At 39.9% G+C, this 15,968-nt stretch overlaps 1 protein-coding gene across 3 annotated transcripts in view; it reads right to left on the bottom strand.

The window, feature by feature from the left end:
• ANKS1B (ankyrin repeat and sterile alpha motif domain containing 1B) overlaps positions 1-15,968 on the bottom strand; it is a 325,003-nt gene that overhangs the window by 35,172 nt on the left and 273,863 nt on the right. For all 3 annotated transcript variants that reach the window (XM_044454764.1, XM_044454762.1, XM_044454763.1), the window contains one exon: positions 2,948-3,055. In XM_044454764.1, coding sequence (XP_044310699.1) covers positions 2,948-3,055 — 108 coding nt within the window. The remainder of the gene's footprint in view (positions 1-2,947; positions 3,056-15,968) is intronic.

The following is a 15,968-nucleotide window of genomic DNA, read 5'->3' as shown; positions in this document are numbered from 1 at the left end:
TACATAGCAAGAGAGATAGAAAATGGCACCTGTTGACTTCATGCCTGACATGACAGAACATTGAAGGGAGGAGACGGAAGGGAAAAACAAGAGAATGAAAGGCCTGCAAGCCAAATCAAATTCATCAGATTCTCTAATCCAGCCCTCAAAGTTATTGCTGTTTGGCACATCCATTTCAAAAACCCACACCATGGATTCTTTCAGCATTTCCTGGTCCCTTGCATCAATTCTTTCCATTGCTCCTCTCCCACCTTGCAATCCCCAGTGCAGCAATTAGGCAGCTGCTCTGATATTTGTCATCTTCTTGCCCTTGAAACTATTGCTAGTAAAGTTTGCTTATCCTGCTTACTGGTTTTTAGCAATACTATTAAATGTAATAACGGAATGGAATGGGGTGGGGGTGGGGGTGCTCAGTGGGGTGAATTTTCACACTGTTGCTCAGGATGTTTCTTCCTAAATAATGTGAATAAACGTCACAATAGGATGCTGTTGAGGACTGAAAGCATAAATGGAAAGGGCTGCTTAATGCAAGAACGATGGAGTGGGTTTTCAAATTATTGCCTTGGTTTATCTCTAAAGCAGACTTGCATAGGATTATTTCTGTGGTATAGGGGGGATAAGGGTGCCTGGAAGGGGAAATGGGTCCACATCCAGCAGACTCCAACTTGCTCTCCCTTACTCTGCCTTTGTCCCCTTGGGCCAAAAAGGTTCCCTAGCCTTACAGTAAATGACCACAATCCATGAAATTGCACATCAGTAATAACTGGCAAGCACATTTGTTTAGGCATCATCCAATTTCCATGGATGAAGAGCCCGAGTCAACCTGAGGCAGCCTCTGCATTGCTTTAAATCAGATGGGACTTTTTGAAAATTACTGATATTTATTTATTTGTGGTTTTTATAACCTGTTCTATTAATCACATTAGCTTTCAGAACTGTTTACAAATAAAGAAATACAAATAGAGCTCTCTGTGTACTAATCCTTATGTTCCAAAAAAGCAGTCTTCACATAAGATGGCACTATCAGAAGATTTTCGGGAATCCAAAGTCTTGCAGAAGTATAAGCAATTTTGGGGGAGGGGGGCACTCTTTAAGGTGGGGAAATCCTAGACATGGTCTCATCAGCCCACCCAGTGGGCACTGACTCTTAAAAAAAAGAGAAAACGGGCAAAAGTGCAATGTTTTGTTACTGGTCCTACTCATCTTCCTTATTTCTCTCTTCTGCTCTCCAGGTTCTTTCATTACTCACCATAACAGTAGCTATACACACAGTTCCTTCAAAGCCATGTGCAGAATTCTATATTGCTACGAACATGGTATGCTACAACTTTATTTATATCTTAGCAATATTTTACATGGTGCCAGAAAACAAGATAAAAATGCATTGCATTTAAGCAAAAATACTGCAAGCATGGTGACAGTTCTACCAACATAGTCTTTCATGGAGCTATAATCAGTTTCTGTCCCAGAAGCCTACATATATGATATGCCAGCTGGAAAACTGAAATTATCCATTACATTTCAAGAGTTTTTCATGATGGAGAGGGAGGAGTGGATAGTAATCTCTCGTGTCCTTCCTCTTTGCAAATGTAAGTTCTTAAATCTTCAGAAAAAAGAACATTCCAAGGAATTGGCTGTAAGTAATGTACAGTCCAGTCCAATGCACTCTTCCTCAGACATACACCTAACCATGCACATATTAACTCATTAGCTCATCTAAGGATGTGCCTGTTCCTATCAGGATTCCCATAAGCTTCTAAACTTGGAGAACTGGGTGCTTCTTATGCAGAACAGGAGCAGCAGCACAGGTGACCTTCACCTCCTACTCCTCCCACTCTATTTTCGTAAGGAAGCCATTTTTAGCCATCGAGCTGGAGAGCTCCAGAGAAAACAAGGAGGCAGGAGCGCCATCAGGATACATCATATCCTGGCCATTCCAGTTCCCCTTTCCACCCACAAAAGGCCCCCTTCAAACCTGCACTAAGGTTGTTATTCCAGCATCACAGAGCAACCAGTGTGGTTCTTGCTCCAGCCACTGCAATGAGGCAGGGGCAGATCAGAACTCTGGTTTCCAACTCTAAGATTGGAGCACTGATTCCAGCTTCAGAACTGGGAATCCAAAGAATCCTACAATGCTGAGGCCACAGGATCAGTCTCCCCATGACGAAGGTCTAGGGATGATAAATTAACAAACTACATTGGGCTTCTCTGCATGAAGGATTACCCACTGTTTTACTGGGACTTCTTTCATTTCACTGCAGGAGAAAAAGTCAGTCTTTAACATTGAGATAATTCCCAGGCTTTGTATTTATTTGTCTTTCTATATATTCTGTTCAGAAACCACTGTGGTAGCTGTAGTGGACAGGAATCATGATTTGACACAAGGCTTTTATTCTAGTGTGTTCCACTTTTGCTCTAAAAGAACTCAGCAAGAACAGGTGTCATGAAAAGGCCCACAAATGTCTGTGAGGGAACATGAGCACACACTACTGTCATGCAGAGAAGCCCATGGTTGTAGCTCAGGTACTAAGTAAAGACTAGATTCACAGAACACCAAATTAGAAAAAGATCATTTGCCAAGAAAAATGTGGAATTTAAAGGACTTAGCAAGTTCAAAGGAATTTATAGAAGAATGCATGCAGAAGATACAGCTAGGCATCCTAATTCAGCAAAACATTGAAATGAACTGCATTAGGTTCACAAGCAAATACATGTTAGTGCAGTTAATAATAGCTGTGATGCTTTTTAATGCAAAAAAAATCTTCAAAGTAAGATTTGCTGGCAAAATGCAAACTAAACACTCCTATACAAATGAACAAAAGCAAGTGCTATAAATCCTATTTGTATGCGTAGTTAAATAATCTTTTTCATACTTGCAGTCATTTTGGTCTTATAAAACTCATTTGTGAGACTTTACTAGGCATCCAAGTATATTTGCCAGACTTACCCTGAGGGTTATAGATCGTGGTGGTTTCTGAGGTGGATCTTCGTGAAGCCTGTCTCCCAGTGAGGATAAAATGCGTTTTCGATGGCCAAGCAGACTTATTTTTAAAACCTGAAAAGCAAAAAGAAACTGATGGTACAAACAAATCTGCTAAAAATAACCAGTGAATAAGGAGCCTTCCCTAAAAATGCACCTGAACAGCTATTAATCAGAAGTCAAGAAAAATAGTATGTTGAAAGGTATATAATAAAACAGAGTTTTACCAGAAAACAGACTGGAAAGAATGTCATAAGGAATTTAAAGTAGCAAGGCAGAATGAGACACAAAGCATCCAAGTAGAGATATGTAGTCTAGAGGAATAGAAGAAAGCAGCCAACAGGGAAGGCAGAGGCTGACAAATCAACTCCAGAAAGGAAAATAATAAACGGCAGAAATTTTTTAATGCCTCAAACTCCTGCTTTAGCATTCCAGGGCCAAAGCAGAGAGGAAAGAAAGATTCCACACAAAACACATTCCTTTTGATGAACGGACTGCTTGCTGTGGAAGTCCACAATAATGGAAGCTGTAAATTAGAAGAGAGTGGTCGACATAGTCTAAACATGGATTTATTGTAAACAGTGGGGTTGGCATGTACTGCATGTGCATTCAATGCCTGAAAAATTATGTATGCTGAAAGTGCAGGTGCTTTCAGATTATGCTCAGAGTTTGTACAAGTTTGCCAGTGGAACAGCAACTGCTGGTGGAATAGTTCTGTTCTCCTCCCTACAGTTCCCAAGACCCCCAAAGGGTTGAGTGACCCCCTGAAGAAGATTTGGAAAATATGTGTGGGACTGCAAGAGAAAGAGAACAAGGGATGAAAATCCAGTCATATGAATAGAATAGTACTCAAATAATGTAGATTTAGGCCTAAGCACTCACACTACTCCCAGTTCAGAACCAGAGTTAGCATTGTGTAAATGGATGCTAAGCAGGTATATCCATGCATCAGTGCAACATCAGGGTTAGAGTACTGTGATAAATACTACATTCTGTCCAGAAGCTTCAGTGCATCCAGAATGCAGCTATTTGGCTGCTAATCAGTGTATAGAATTGTGATCACAGCAGTCCAGTATTAAAATATCTGTACAAGCCTTTCTGAAGATAAGCTCACTTAGAGAAGCCCACTAGTCAGGCACATGTGCTGCTCCCAAAGTCTGAAATACACTACCTCTGGAATTCCAAATGTTGACTGCACTCTGCATTCAGGAAGGGATTTAGCCACTTCCTTTTACTTAAGGTTTTAAATTGTTGTTGTGTCTCTAACGACACATATGGCTGTGTTTAATGTTTTACTATTTTGTATTTATTCATAATTTTTGTTTTTGGAAATTTTGTAAGCCCCTTGGATGCATCCAGAAAAGGGAGTATAGAAATGCAGTAAAAGTATGGACCCCACAGTGGGACTGTAGCTAAACAGCAGGGAACATTTTAATCCACAGCATTTGTTGCATATTTGGTGTGGTTTTATTGCCAATCATTATCTAAAGTTAAGTGCCATTATCTAGAACATTAAATCCCTTAAATTATGGAAGTAGATAACTACACAGAGAAATCATCTGATACTTGCTTAGAAACCCACCCTAGCAAGGCAACGAAGCATGATTACTGCCAATTTTGGGTGCTTGCTACTAAAAAGCATTTTGCAGTTGATCTGTGATAAATCACTGAGACTACATCATTGCATTGCAACTGAAGAATATCCTTTTGAACAGGCTAAATTTTCTTACAATGCATTAGGAAGACACACACAACTTTAATGGGAAATGTGACATTCATTTCAAAATCCTACAGCTTTGGTTTTGCTTCCAACTGGAAGTTAGTTTGCAATGACATGATTACAAAATTGCATATGGGCAAATTATCAGTCTTTACAGATATATTTATATTAGGTCAGTGTACATTTTATTAATTGAACTGCCAAGCTAAATCCCAGAAGACAGCATTATTGGTTGTTATAATAACTATGCTTTGTAGATTATGTTTGAAAAGTTGACAAGAGAGGGTGTGTATGTGTAGTAGACATAGCCTGACAAGCTTGTCTGATGATGGTTGATACTAGAAAGCACACATTGTTCTAGTTGAGCCTGGCATTAAGCTTATACTATCTTTTAACTAAATGCTATTTTTATAATTGCATGAAAATAATCTGTTATTTCATCATCTTCCTGTTGCCTCCCTGTGCTTTTGAGGACTTTGCACACTGACCAGATGAAAAGAGTTGTACATTCAAGGAAAATTTACAAACACCCACACCAAGGGCCCAAAAAGACTTGATAATTTTATCAGATAAACAAAGTGTTATAAGGATTAAATGCAGAGATGTATTGAATAAGCTACTGAAAAGTAACAGAAGAATGAGAGTGTGCAATAGTAATTGTCCCAATCAACATTGAAAGGAACTAGAACTAGTCTTTCCAGGATGACTCATACCCCAATTTAAGGTTACTTTTGTGACATTGTAACTGCTGCACAACAGTTTCTTCCTCTCCCACTTGAGTAATGTAAGAAGTCCTGGACCAGATGGAAAAAGTCCATGTGGCTCCTTCTTACATCAGTGCTGCCATCGATGGGACATTGGGACACTGCTAACATGGGAATCTGCATAGTGCACCTATGTGTCTCAGGCTTCTGACATTACCCAGGTAGCAAAGGAAAGAGTTATGCAGCAGCACACTCAGTCTTTTCCAGTTAATTTTCCATATGATGAGCCTGTTCTGTGATTATCTCAATGCAGCCTCATACTGCAAATTGCCACATACTAGTTCAAGCATTTTTATAAGGTTTTCAAGATAATGCAGACAAAATCTGGGGCATCTGCAGAACAGATCATACAACTATTTAAAAACCAGACTAAAATAGTTGTGTAAGAGTACAATCCTGAATATGCTGAGACAGAAAAATGTATTTAAACCTATTTATGTCTAAACATTGCACCCTAAATTATCTTAAAGGGAGACTGCACTGGCATGCCATAACTCACTAAGGACTCAGCTTTAAAAATGTACACACGTTCAGTTTGTATGCTAAGTTATTGTGTGATCTTTGGAACTAGCACAGTTGCTTGTAATTAATTTATTGTAGTTATGAAATAGATACTACAAATTGAGTTCAGTCCTCAATATTCCATCTAATAGCTCTGATTTTGATTTGCTTAATTTAAATGACATGTCTTTTTAATGGCCTGCAGAACTTAATTTAGAGAACATGCTAGCTTTGTTTAGTACTTACAGATATGCCTTTTGAACCTGATTGCCCTTTCTATATGCAATTCCTAATTATTAAATAGGAAAAGAAATGCCAATAATAGGGCATCCTTGCCTAGTACCACTATCTAAAACTATTTCCCCCTTTTTGTTATTTGATCATGAATCAGTACTTTCAAGGTTGGATTTTTATATAGATCCAAAGCAAAATGTAATTACCACAGATGAACCTAAATAATATTAATCAGAAGAGTCCACTCCACTCTATTAAAGGCTTATTGTGCAGATAAAAACATTAATATATCTTCCACTCGATGATTCTTAGCTCTTATAAACAAATTGGTTTGTTTTCTAATGTTGCCAGAAAGACTTCTATGCTGAAAACTTAACTCATCCTCAGCTAATTAGCTACAGAGAATGTTATGCAACTGTAATGTTAAGATTGATATTAATATACTGTAGGCAACAAATTCATTTTCAAGTTTGAGGTTCATTCAAACATCAAAAATAATGTTTGAATATTATTTCTTCATTGTTTGGTAATTACTATTATTTTTACTTCATTCCAGGATACTGGAATGGAAAAGGGTGACAACTGCTTCTGTCAAAAAACATGCGACTACTTTAGTAAACACTGAAGATATTCAATAACAAATGTTCCATTAAAGGGCATGTCCCCATTGCAAATAAAGCAGTATACATTGTTCCTTCATTCCGCAACTATAATTTCATTTAAGGTATTTCATTTAAGCTGTAGTTTTCCCATGAAGAAGAGTGGTGGTACCTGGGAGTTATATACATGATATCCCCCTCCCCCCACAGCTCTCCCTCACTCTCTCCCTCACCCACACACACATGCACAACACGTCACATAGGACTGACTTACATATACTACAAGAATATAAGTTCTAGTATATAACTTATGCTAGGGGATAAGTTATAAAAGCCTACAAAAAGGCTATAATCATAACAGATGTTAAGTTGACATAAGTTATCCTATGTGCAATGGACCTTGGAAAATTATAAATTAGGAACTTAAGGTAAAATAACAGAAAATGTATCAATCTTGTGATTAGAACAAAAGGTAGAAGATCATAACAAGTGACGGTGTGCTCTGTGGAAAGGAAGGGACTCTGCACTTACCTGTAACTGTGCTTCTTCAAGTGGTCCTCTGTGAATGCACACATATGAATTATGTACCCATGCATAACATTCCAGAGCTAAACAGTTTTAGGTGTCAGCCCTAGCTACCTCCTCTGCACACACTTTGGGCATGGCTCCTGCCTGACTCTTAGTTCCAGGTCTATTTCACTGGAGGAATAAAGAAAGTGAGGCAGGGAAGCAGGGAGGACACTGGGTCACCTGAGTTCTTAGAATGAACTGGATGAGCCACAGTTATAGTTAACCTACCTGTTTTTTTTTTTCCCTTCAAGTTCTCTGTGACTCAAACATATGGCTGACTGAAAAGCAACAGACTTACTGCAGGAAGAAGATGGCATACTAGATTTGAGGAATCCGCCAAAAGCCACACAGATGTGAGCTCTGATATCCAGGTGGCAATGTCTGAAGGCTGAGGACTGAGCCCACAGCTGTGAAAATGAAATACTTCTCAGGAAAGGAGCAGAGGACACTATACTGTGGTCCAAAGGCCAATCTTGGGAGGGGGGCTGGTAAGCATGCCGATTGATAGGCAAGAAGTGTGGCTGAGACCTTTCATTTTCAAAAGAAACTATTACAAAAATGGTTGCCACAACATATGTAAATATATGTTTAAGAAGCCCACTTGGATCTCCCTGCTTCTCTCTTAGTTAGCAATATCCTAGCTGTATAGGCTGTGTTTTGGTTGGAACAGAGTTGCTAAAAACATGGTGCCTCTGCCTGATTGTTGACTATGAGAAAACACTTTCTGAATGTTGAATGTACAGCTCTGAACCCACCTGTTAACAACGATATTTAGAGTTGTAGTGCAATCATACAACAAAGAGAAAATGTAGAATTAAAGTCTTAAAACTAATTTGTGAAGCTGGAAATAAGTGGCACCATCAATGCTTTGTATAATGTAGGAATGGCATAAGCAAGCTTCCTCAAACATAGCCTAAAGCAGCACAACAAACATCCTCTGAAACTCCATCTAAACTGGTTACAGTTATTATCTTGAAAGACAATGGCAACCAATGCCAGTTAGCACCGCACATCACTGCCTGGCATCCTGCTGTTCTGTGAGTCTTAATCTGCAAGGAAGAAACGCTGTGGGTGGGAGAGAACAGGCTCTCTGAGCTCAGCGGGTCAGTTGGATTAAGCCTGCTGGGGGCAAGAAGGGGACATCAACAGCATTTCTCAAAATATCTTTCCCCTTAATGCCTTAAGGTGAGAAAAGTAAAGAATATTATCAAAGAAGAAGGGTGGCGAAAGGCTGCAAATGAAAAGCAACTTTAAAAAAAAACCAATACCAAACTCAGGAAATTCTCTCTAGTGGCTCTAAGCATTGTGAAAAATTCCATCACAACAGTTTGTAGCCTGGACTATTAGAGATAAATTCAAATTGTAACTCCATTTAGATCATGACCATTTTCTCAGGCAGTTGGCTTTATTAAATGTTCACTGCCAGGAAGGAATGGGCAAGCCATTCTGAGTTCATGCCCAAAGATACAGATTTTCTTTGAATTGGCAAACCTTTATAATTGTTTAAAAATTTTACTTAGCCAAAATTGCTTCTATATTTAACATTTCTAGATGTTCTATTCTCCTAAAAAAAACCTCACTCCAAGAAGAGACCACTTCACACTACTGAAAGGCATAGTCTCTAAATTAATCCCTTGTAATATCAGCCCATTTAGCCAAAAAATGGTCACACAATACTGTAAAACTGCTTCTACTAGAGCCACAACATTTTTAAGGGTCAATTTTTCAACAGATTTTTTCACAGGCTGTTTGGCTTCCTGTTGAACAACAGCCTGTGAAAAAATCTGACTTTCTTTCCTTCCCCGTGCTTTTTCACATCTGTTTGCTGCCTTTGTTTTCCTAATCCACTGTTCTGTTGACATCTTTTTATTTCAAACACTTACCTACATGAGTCCAAATCATTAGGAAACCTGCACTAGACATGATGACATCAAAGTGCCATGTAAGTAATCAGCTTTCCTTTAGTAGCAAAATGAAGGTTTTCCAATGCATTTACAGATTTCTCTTGACCTTGGGCTGATATTGCCTATATTAACATGCTACACTAGCTGTTCCATCATTTCACCAAAATGGAATGCTAAGAATCTCGCCTTGATCCATTTTAGTCCTGTGCGATTATATTTTAATCAGGGCAGAAAGTGACAGGTACACACATGTGGATATACAGAGAACATGAATTCCCATTCGAGTTCTGCCACAACCACTAAAACAATGCTCAGCTGAAATGGGGCACATAAACATAATTATCTTAGCAATGCAGATAGGACCTGCCTCACCCACCACCCCATCCCTTCACAAAGTATTTCATACAATTTTACAAATGGTTTCAATCATTATCAGAAGGGAGACATATTTGCAAAGTTTGCAAAATCCACACACTACCCCCATTTTGTTTCAGCTCAGCACTCATTTGTACAGTGCAAACAGAAAAGTTTTTAAAAGTGTTGTAATTAAAATTGATGCCCCAAACAACATGGTTGAGGGAAAGTGTCAGAAAAGCTTGAAACACTGCTGGAAAGTGATAGCTTTACTCTTGAAGAAATAAAAGATTATTAATTTATTTGATGGAAAGTAAAAGTTAGGTATATTACCTTTATATTATTCAACAACATCTAAATAGGCTTTCACACTATCTTTTCCTCAGAATAAAACAGAAAACTGCTATAATTAACGCACTACAGCATAAAGATCATGACTGATGCAAATGATTAATAATGGATCAGAAAAGTAGATACAGTACACAAGAAATTTATAATGTAATTCTGTCGTTTATTCAGTATTCTACATAGCTTCTTGGGATGTTTTTATGTATACATATTTCTTATATGAACTGCAACATTAAAAAAACTGTTTTGCTTGAAAAATAAATTCTGTTAATTATAGAGCAATTATTCAACTACTCGGTAGATATCTGATTTATATTATTTAATGCAGTGTTTTCATATTTACAGTTAAAATATAAATGGTTAGTGAGATTGCTTCTCAATAGATAGAGAGCTCCAAGCTTGGAGTCCTCTGTCTATCTCACGCCCTGCTGGCACAGAATCAGCCCGGTGGGGAAAATAGACAGTGGAGGGGTTCCATTTCTAATATTCTTTACAGCTTTATCCAAAGAAGCCTCTTGACTCATCGGATTTAGTAATCTCATTGTGACTAAGACAGATGATGGAGAGGCTTTAGGTCCTGTAGACTTCTCCTCCCCGCTTACTTCCCCACCCCGCCTGCCCACTCCCCAGATTTTTCCAGACTTGCTCAGGAGAGATCTACCAGTACCTATCTGATTTTAAGGGGGAAATGATAACATGATTTCACCAGCAGTTTCTAATTATGCAAAAACCAAAAATTAAAAATTTAGAGCCTGGGTCAAAACAGGCTTTATTAAGTGGGCTATTCCAACTCAAGAAAGGGAAATCAAACATTCAAATTCCAGAGAAATCAATTTATCAAAGTCATCTAGAACATTTTGTTATGCCTGACACATTTCAAATATGATATAATTATTCACCACAGGCATTTATTAGTCATTTTATGTCTCTTGAATGAGATGCCTTTACTTGGTGAGAGAGCTGCTTCATAGCTGAAACAAATCAGGAACAACAAAATATTTTGGGGTGCCTCAATAGGTTTCTTTGTACTTCCTGTGCATTCTCTCTCACTCTTTCTCTCTTTTCCTTGAGCAGGAATTCAGCACTATTAGATAGCCAACTTTTCCAACTATATTGTATTCATTCATTCATTCATTCATTCATTCATTCAAAACATTAATACCCTGTCTTTACCCAGAACAGATCTCAATATTTAGGAAGGATCCTGTCCAATTGAAGAAGACAAAGAAATGTGAGTAACTATGACACCTGGCATGAAAAGCAAGTTCCATGTGAAGAAGAAAGCCAGTGGAAATAAGAAGGAATACACAAGATGTCATCTCTTATAAGCAGGAGGTGTCCTCAATCAGAATAGCAGCACCAGGGGTGATAAAAGTAGATGGTGAACTTGGCAAGACCTAATAAGGCTAGAAGCAAAGGTGAAGTCAGGAAGAAGCAAAGGTCAGATAAAACTAGAAAAGGCAAAACCAGGTCTGAAGGCAAGTCAGAAACTGGCAGGAGTCAAGACACAAAGAGACTGAAGGACTTAGAGGTAGTAACCAACTCAAAAAACCAAACCAACCACCACAAAGACTCTCATCATTATAGCAAAGCTAAGCAGGACTGAGAAGTCTTTTGCAAAGCTTTCTGTGACCATACTTCCAGATGGTCTTGATGTTTGAGTTGGTCCTCATCCAGTAAGTACCTACAGGCCTGATAAAATCCTGCAAGCACTTGCAAGGGGGGCCAAGTTGCCTCTTATATCAGGGCACTAAAGGCAGCTGTATTACTAGCAGATCCTGGCACAAGATATAAGAGATGGACTCAGAAACAGGGCAAATGATTTTTGATGGTATCTGGAAATAATGTTTATTCACCAGAAAAGCCCCCTCCCCACCAAAAAAAGGGGCAAGAGATGCAGTGGCATCCCAAGACAGAAATTAAAACTAAAAATGGATAAACGATAGTCAAGGGGTGCTTGGGTATACTTATTGATTCCTCACAGAAGAGAAATGAATGAGATGGCATGTTGATATATCAGCTCTACAGGACAGTGATTAAGAAGTTTGTGTATACAACATTAAGAATCAGAATCACCAAGATATGTCAGAGAAAGTAACTATTTGTGTTTGCCTATTGTCAGTATTCAGAATACTATCATCTGTATGTAATTTCACATTCCTTCCTACTCAAACGCTTTTCATCTTTCACTCTCACCTTCTGCAAGTCTAAATTCCTATTTCAAGTTTATTAACCTTCTCTCTCTAATTTCCCCTCTCCTACTCATTTTAACAGGCCACCCAAATTCCTTTTCATGAAGCTGCTTTATTCTATGTCCATTTTCTTGCTTTGCTTCCTCCCACCTGGCTCAGCAATTTAATCTGAATTCATACTTCATTCTGCACTGTATACAGATTATGGGTGGGAGGAAAATGAGAAGAATGAAATGAAGGCATACAGGGGGAAAAAACACTTATAAGGATGAAGAAACCTGCATAAAAAGAGCGAGCGGATCCATCATGCTATGTTATCACTTCTCTGGTAATGAGTAAAAGGAGGCCTCTCTTCTGCTGAAAATTAACATATCAATGTTACACAGAGAGAAAGAGCAGCCTGTGCACACTTTGTGCTCACCCACTCTGGCAATAAGCCAGAGTGAGTTGGTTGTCATGCAGACACCCCACAGTGATCAGAGGAATGGGCATGCCTTATATTGGTGGCCCCCTCCCTCTCACTCAGTCCTCCCAGGGGACACACCACAAGGACCAAGTCTTTCCTCCCTCCCCACTGCAACTTCGAGCCAGTTCAGATTTGTCATGGGCTTTTTATAACCTCCTCTATTCTGCAGATGGCACAAAAGCCAGCTTTCACAATCCCATTTTGATAGCTCTGACCTGCCCCATCAAAGTCCCCAGGAACCCCCTGGAGGGGCTGCTATGGTTGCCAAGGCTTTAAAAAATCTGCAAAACTTCTGCCACCCCACAAAATTCCCTCTACTAGGCACAGCTGTGTTCCTGTGAACTTTGCTTTTGGGTGTGCAAGGATCAGAAGTCTTAGCTGGGCAATAGTCAAGAGTATGCCAGAAGCCAAGGAGCAGCAAGCACCAGGCCTATTTGTTGTCTGGAACAAGCTCCAAATGTATTTTTCCCTCTTTGGTCAGAAGGTGAGCTGTCAAGAGAAAGCAAAGGCACAAGAGATCTTGGACATTCAAAGAGGTGGTATGTGCATTTGCATCACCTTCACATCACAGTCCTCATCTTGTCTCCCTGCTCCCCACTTAGTTTCCCTCCAGATGTCCTCCTGGTGTCTTTGTTGTTCTCCAGCAGCAGAGAAGCACATCATACTGCCTGGAACAGCAACCCTGGGGACAGCTGTATATGTGTTCCTATCTGCTTGCTGCAGTTCTCATAGATGCCACTTCTGAGCAGCTTTGTCTTCGGAGTTTAGGCAAAAGCATACCATCCCTTTCTGTAAAGTCACTTCAAATGGGGGGGGGGGCACATGGGCAACATACAGGGCATTACAAACAAGGGAGCATTCCTGCCTTCCCTCCTGTACCAATAGCCACCAATGGCCATATTGCAGCCCTTCCAGTATGGGCTGCCACAGCAGCTTCTCCTGGTGCAGCCAGCATGCATTCTAGCACCTGCCACCAGGTGTGGCCTCCTGACCTCACTGGTCTCAATGGTCCAGCACCCATTCCATTAGCCACTCTCCTTCCATCTTTCCACTGCACCCCATCCCTAGTCCACTGGTCACCCCACAAATTCCTGCAGAAAGTGCAGCAGCAACTTCCAAAGAAGCCTCACAGGGCCAGGAAGGGGAGACAGCTCTAGAGAGGAGCACTGCAAGTGGGAGGTGCACCAACAGTTCTGCTCATTGAGTGGCCCAGGAGGATCAGCCACTCCTGGAAAATGTTCAGGGCACTCATAGAGAGCCACAGTACTCACGACAGCCAGGCAACCTATTTCCTACTGCCTCTTTGTTCACCTGCATTCCTGTTCCTCTCTGTGGTCTACTCCTACCTATTTGCCTAGCATAAGGGGTAGCTGCCTATGCTGCATTACAAGGTAATTCCTCCTTGAGAATCTAATTTATCCTCTTCTGGGATATGAAGGTGCAGGATAAAAGAGGGGTGGGCAGTCTGTCCCTTGCTTCTCTTAAGGGGAAGAATCTGAAGAATGAAACAGAAGTTAGCAGGTATACAGCAAAAGCTAGATGAGTCTTAGGAGGCTCACCGTTAGAAAATTTCCTTTGTAATCACTCCTGTGTGATTAAACTCTGTCCTAGACTTTTGCTTGCTGAAACTGAGGTACCTTCCCGACAAGCAGGGTTTATATTTTCTGATGGACATTGCCTTTGCTATAAATGGTCATCTTAAACAGACCAGCACTATTTTATCCTCAGCTAGAAACCAATCCTGCTCTCATTTCAAGGAAGCTTTTTAAATCACACCATTCCATTTCCTATACGGAAATCTTACTTACAGGCTGAACTTTCAACAAATTCAGTTTTTATGAAAAGTTTTGAAAAAGGAAATAGATTCTCTTAAAGAATATAGAAAGAGAGTCTATCCAGCTCTGGCCATGGCTTGGCCATTCCAATACAAGGGTGGTGATTTCTAATATCACTGCTACTGTTAGGCAATAGTAACATGTTTATAGGATGCAACTTCTGTAGACAGCCCTCAGATACTCCATCTTGAGAGCTGTATGGCAACTTCAGGGCATCAATAGTCTGCAAATCCCTTTTAACTATCTCAAGCCTTTAAATTTTTATGTTTTGCACTCTTTTATGCCTGATGCCATTTTAACCTGATTTATTCCACTGTTGTTGCATTGTAGCAGTGAGGTGGTCAGTGTTGGGCTGGGAACCTGCCAGAACCCAGTCCTGAGATCTGGCGGGTTTTCTCCTCTGTTCTGGAACTCACTGGAAGCCTTAAACCCAGTCACTCAACCTCCCTCACAAGGTTGCTGTCATGAGGATAAAAAGGATTACAGGAGCTAAAAAGAGCACAGAGGAAAAAAGGTGGGATATAAATACAGCGTAATAATTTTGAAAGTTTTTACTTCATATAACAACTGAGAATTTCAGTAGGGGGTGTTTTAAGTAAGAAGTAAGCATTGGGTCCTGAAGTTCTGAGAGTTCTTCAGGGCTCGGAGCAGGGGGTATGCCATTGCCAGGTACTTTTGCGTAGTTCATCACCGTGATCTGGAGCAGTGATAAACTATTTTCATTCATTTTTAAGCAGTTACCCACTGTGAAGAAGTTTACATCTGCTAAGATGTGCTACCTAGTAACCTCTTGCACGTAAACACGAGGGCAGTTTGCACCGTGACCCATCATGGTCCCGTGGCTGCAGTCTGAGTAGATGAGGCGGCCACTCTTTGCATGAGTCCAAAACTGATACCACAGCATGGGAAGGATCATGTTTCTCTTCTGTGGGGGTGGGGAAAGGGTCATTTCATGAAGCAAATGATGTGTTCCTCTAACAAAAATAAGAGTATCCAAAAAGAAAGCCTAAAAATGTCTAACCCAGGTGTTCACTGCCAACATTTGCTTTATGTTTTGTGCCTCCTATAGACCCAAACCATTTTTAATTTCATTGGAGGCTTTTTATATTATGGAGAATTAGGATAGACCTATTTTTAAAAACTTCACTGGCAAAAAATCCATTCCAGGTTTCTATAGCAACTGACAAATCGTATGAACATTTACATTAAAAGAACCTAGCTTTTACATATAGAAGCTTGTCATGAGACATGACTGTTTTTCTTAGCAGAACAAGTGGAAATTCAAGTTTCAGAGACTTCTTTGACCCTACAAGATACCTAATTGTTCACCATGCCCTTTGCTAATTGCATTGTCAGAACAGGAACAGATGTGCAGAGTATGAGAGCAAGCTCTTTCAAAGGACAGGTCAGCAGTGGCTTTGTATCTCTGCCAACTGGAAGCCCCAGAGCAAGCGAGAGCAGTTGTTACACTACTTCCAGGCAGCTGTTCCTATAGCTTCGA

The sequence above is a fragment of the Varanus komodoensis genome, unplaced genomic scaffold (genome assembly GCF_004798865.1).
Source record: "Varanus komodoensis strain SLA01 unplaced genomic scaffold, ASM479886v1 scaffold8, whole genome shotgun sequence".
NCBI classification, from domain to species: Eukaryota; Metazoa; Chordata; class Lepidosauria; order Squamata; family Varanidae; genus Varanus; species Varanus komodoensis.
This window is presented reverse-complemented; position numbering and strand designations above follow the sequence as displayed.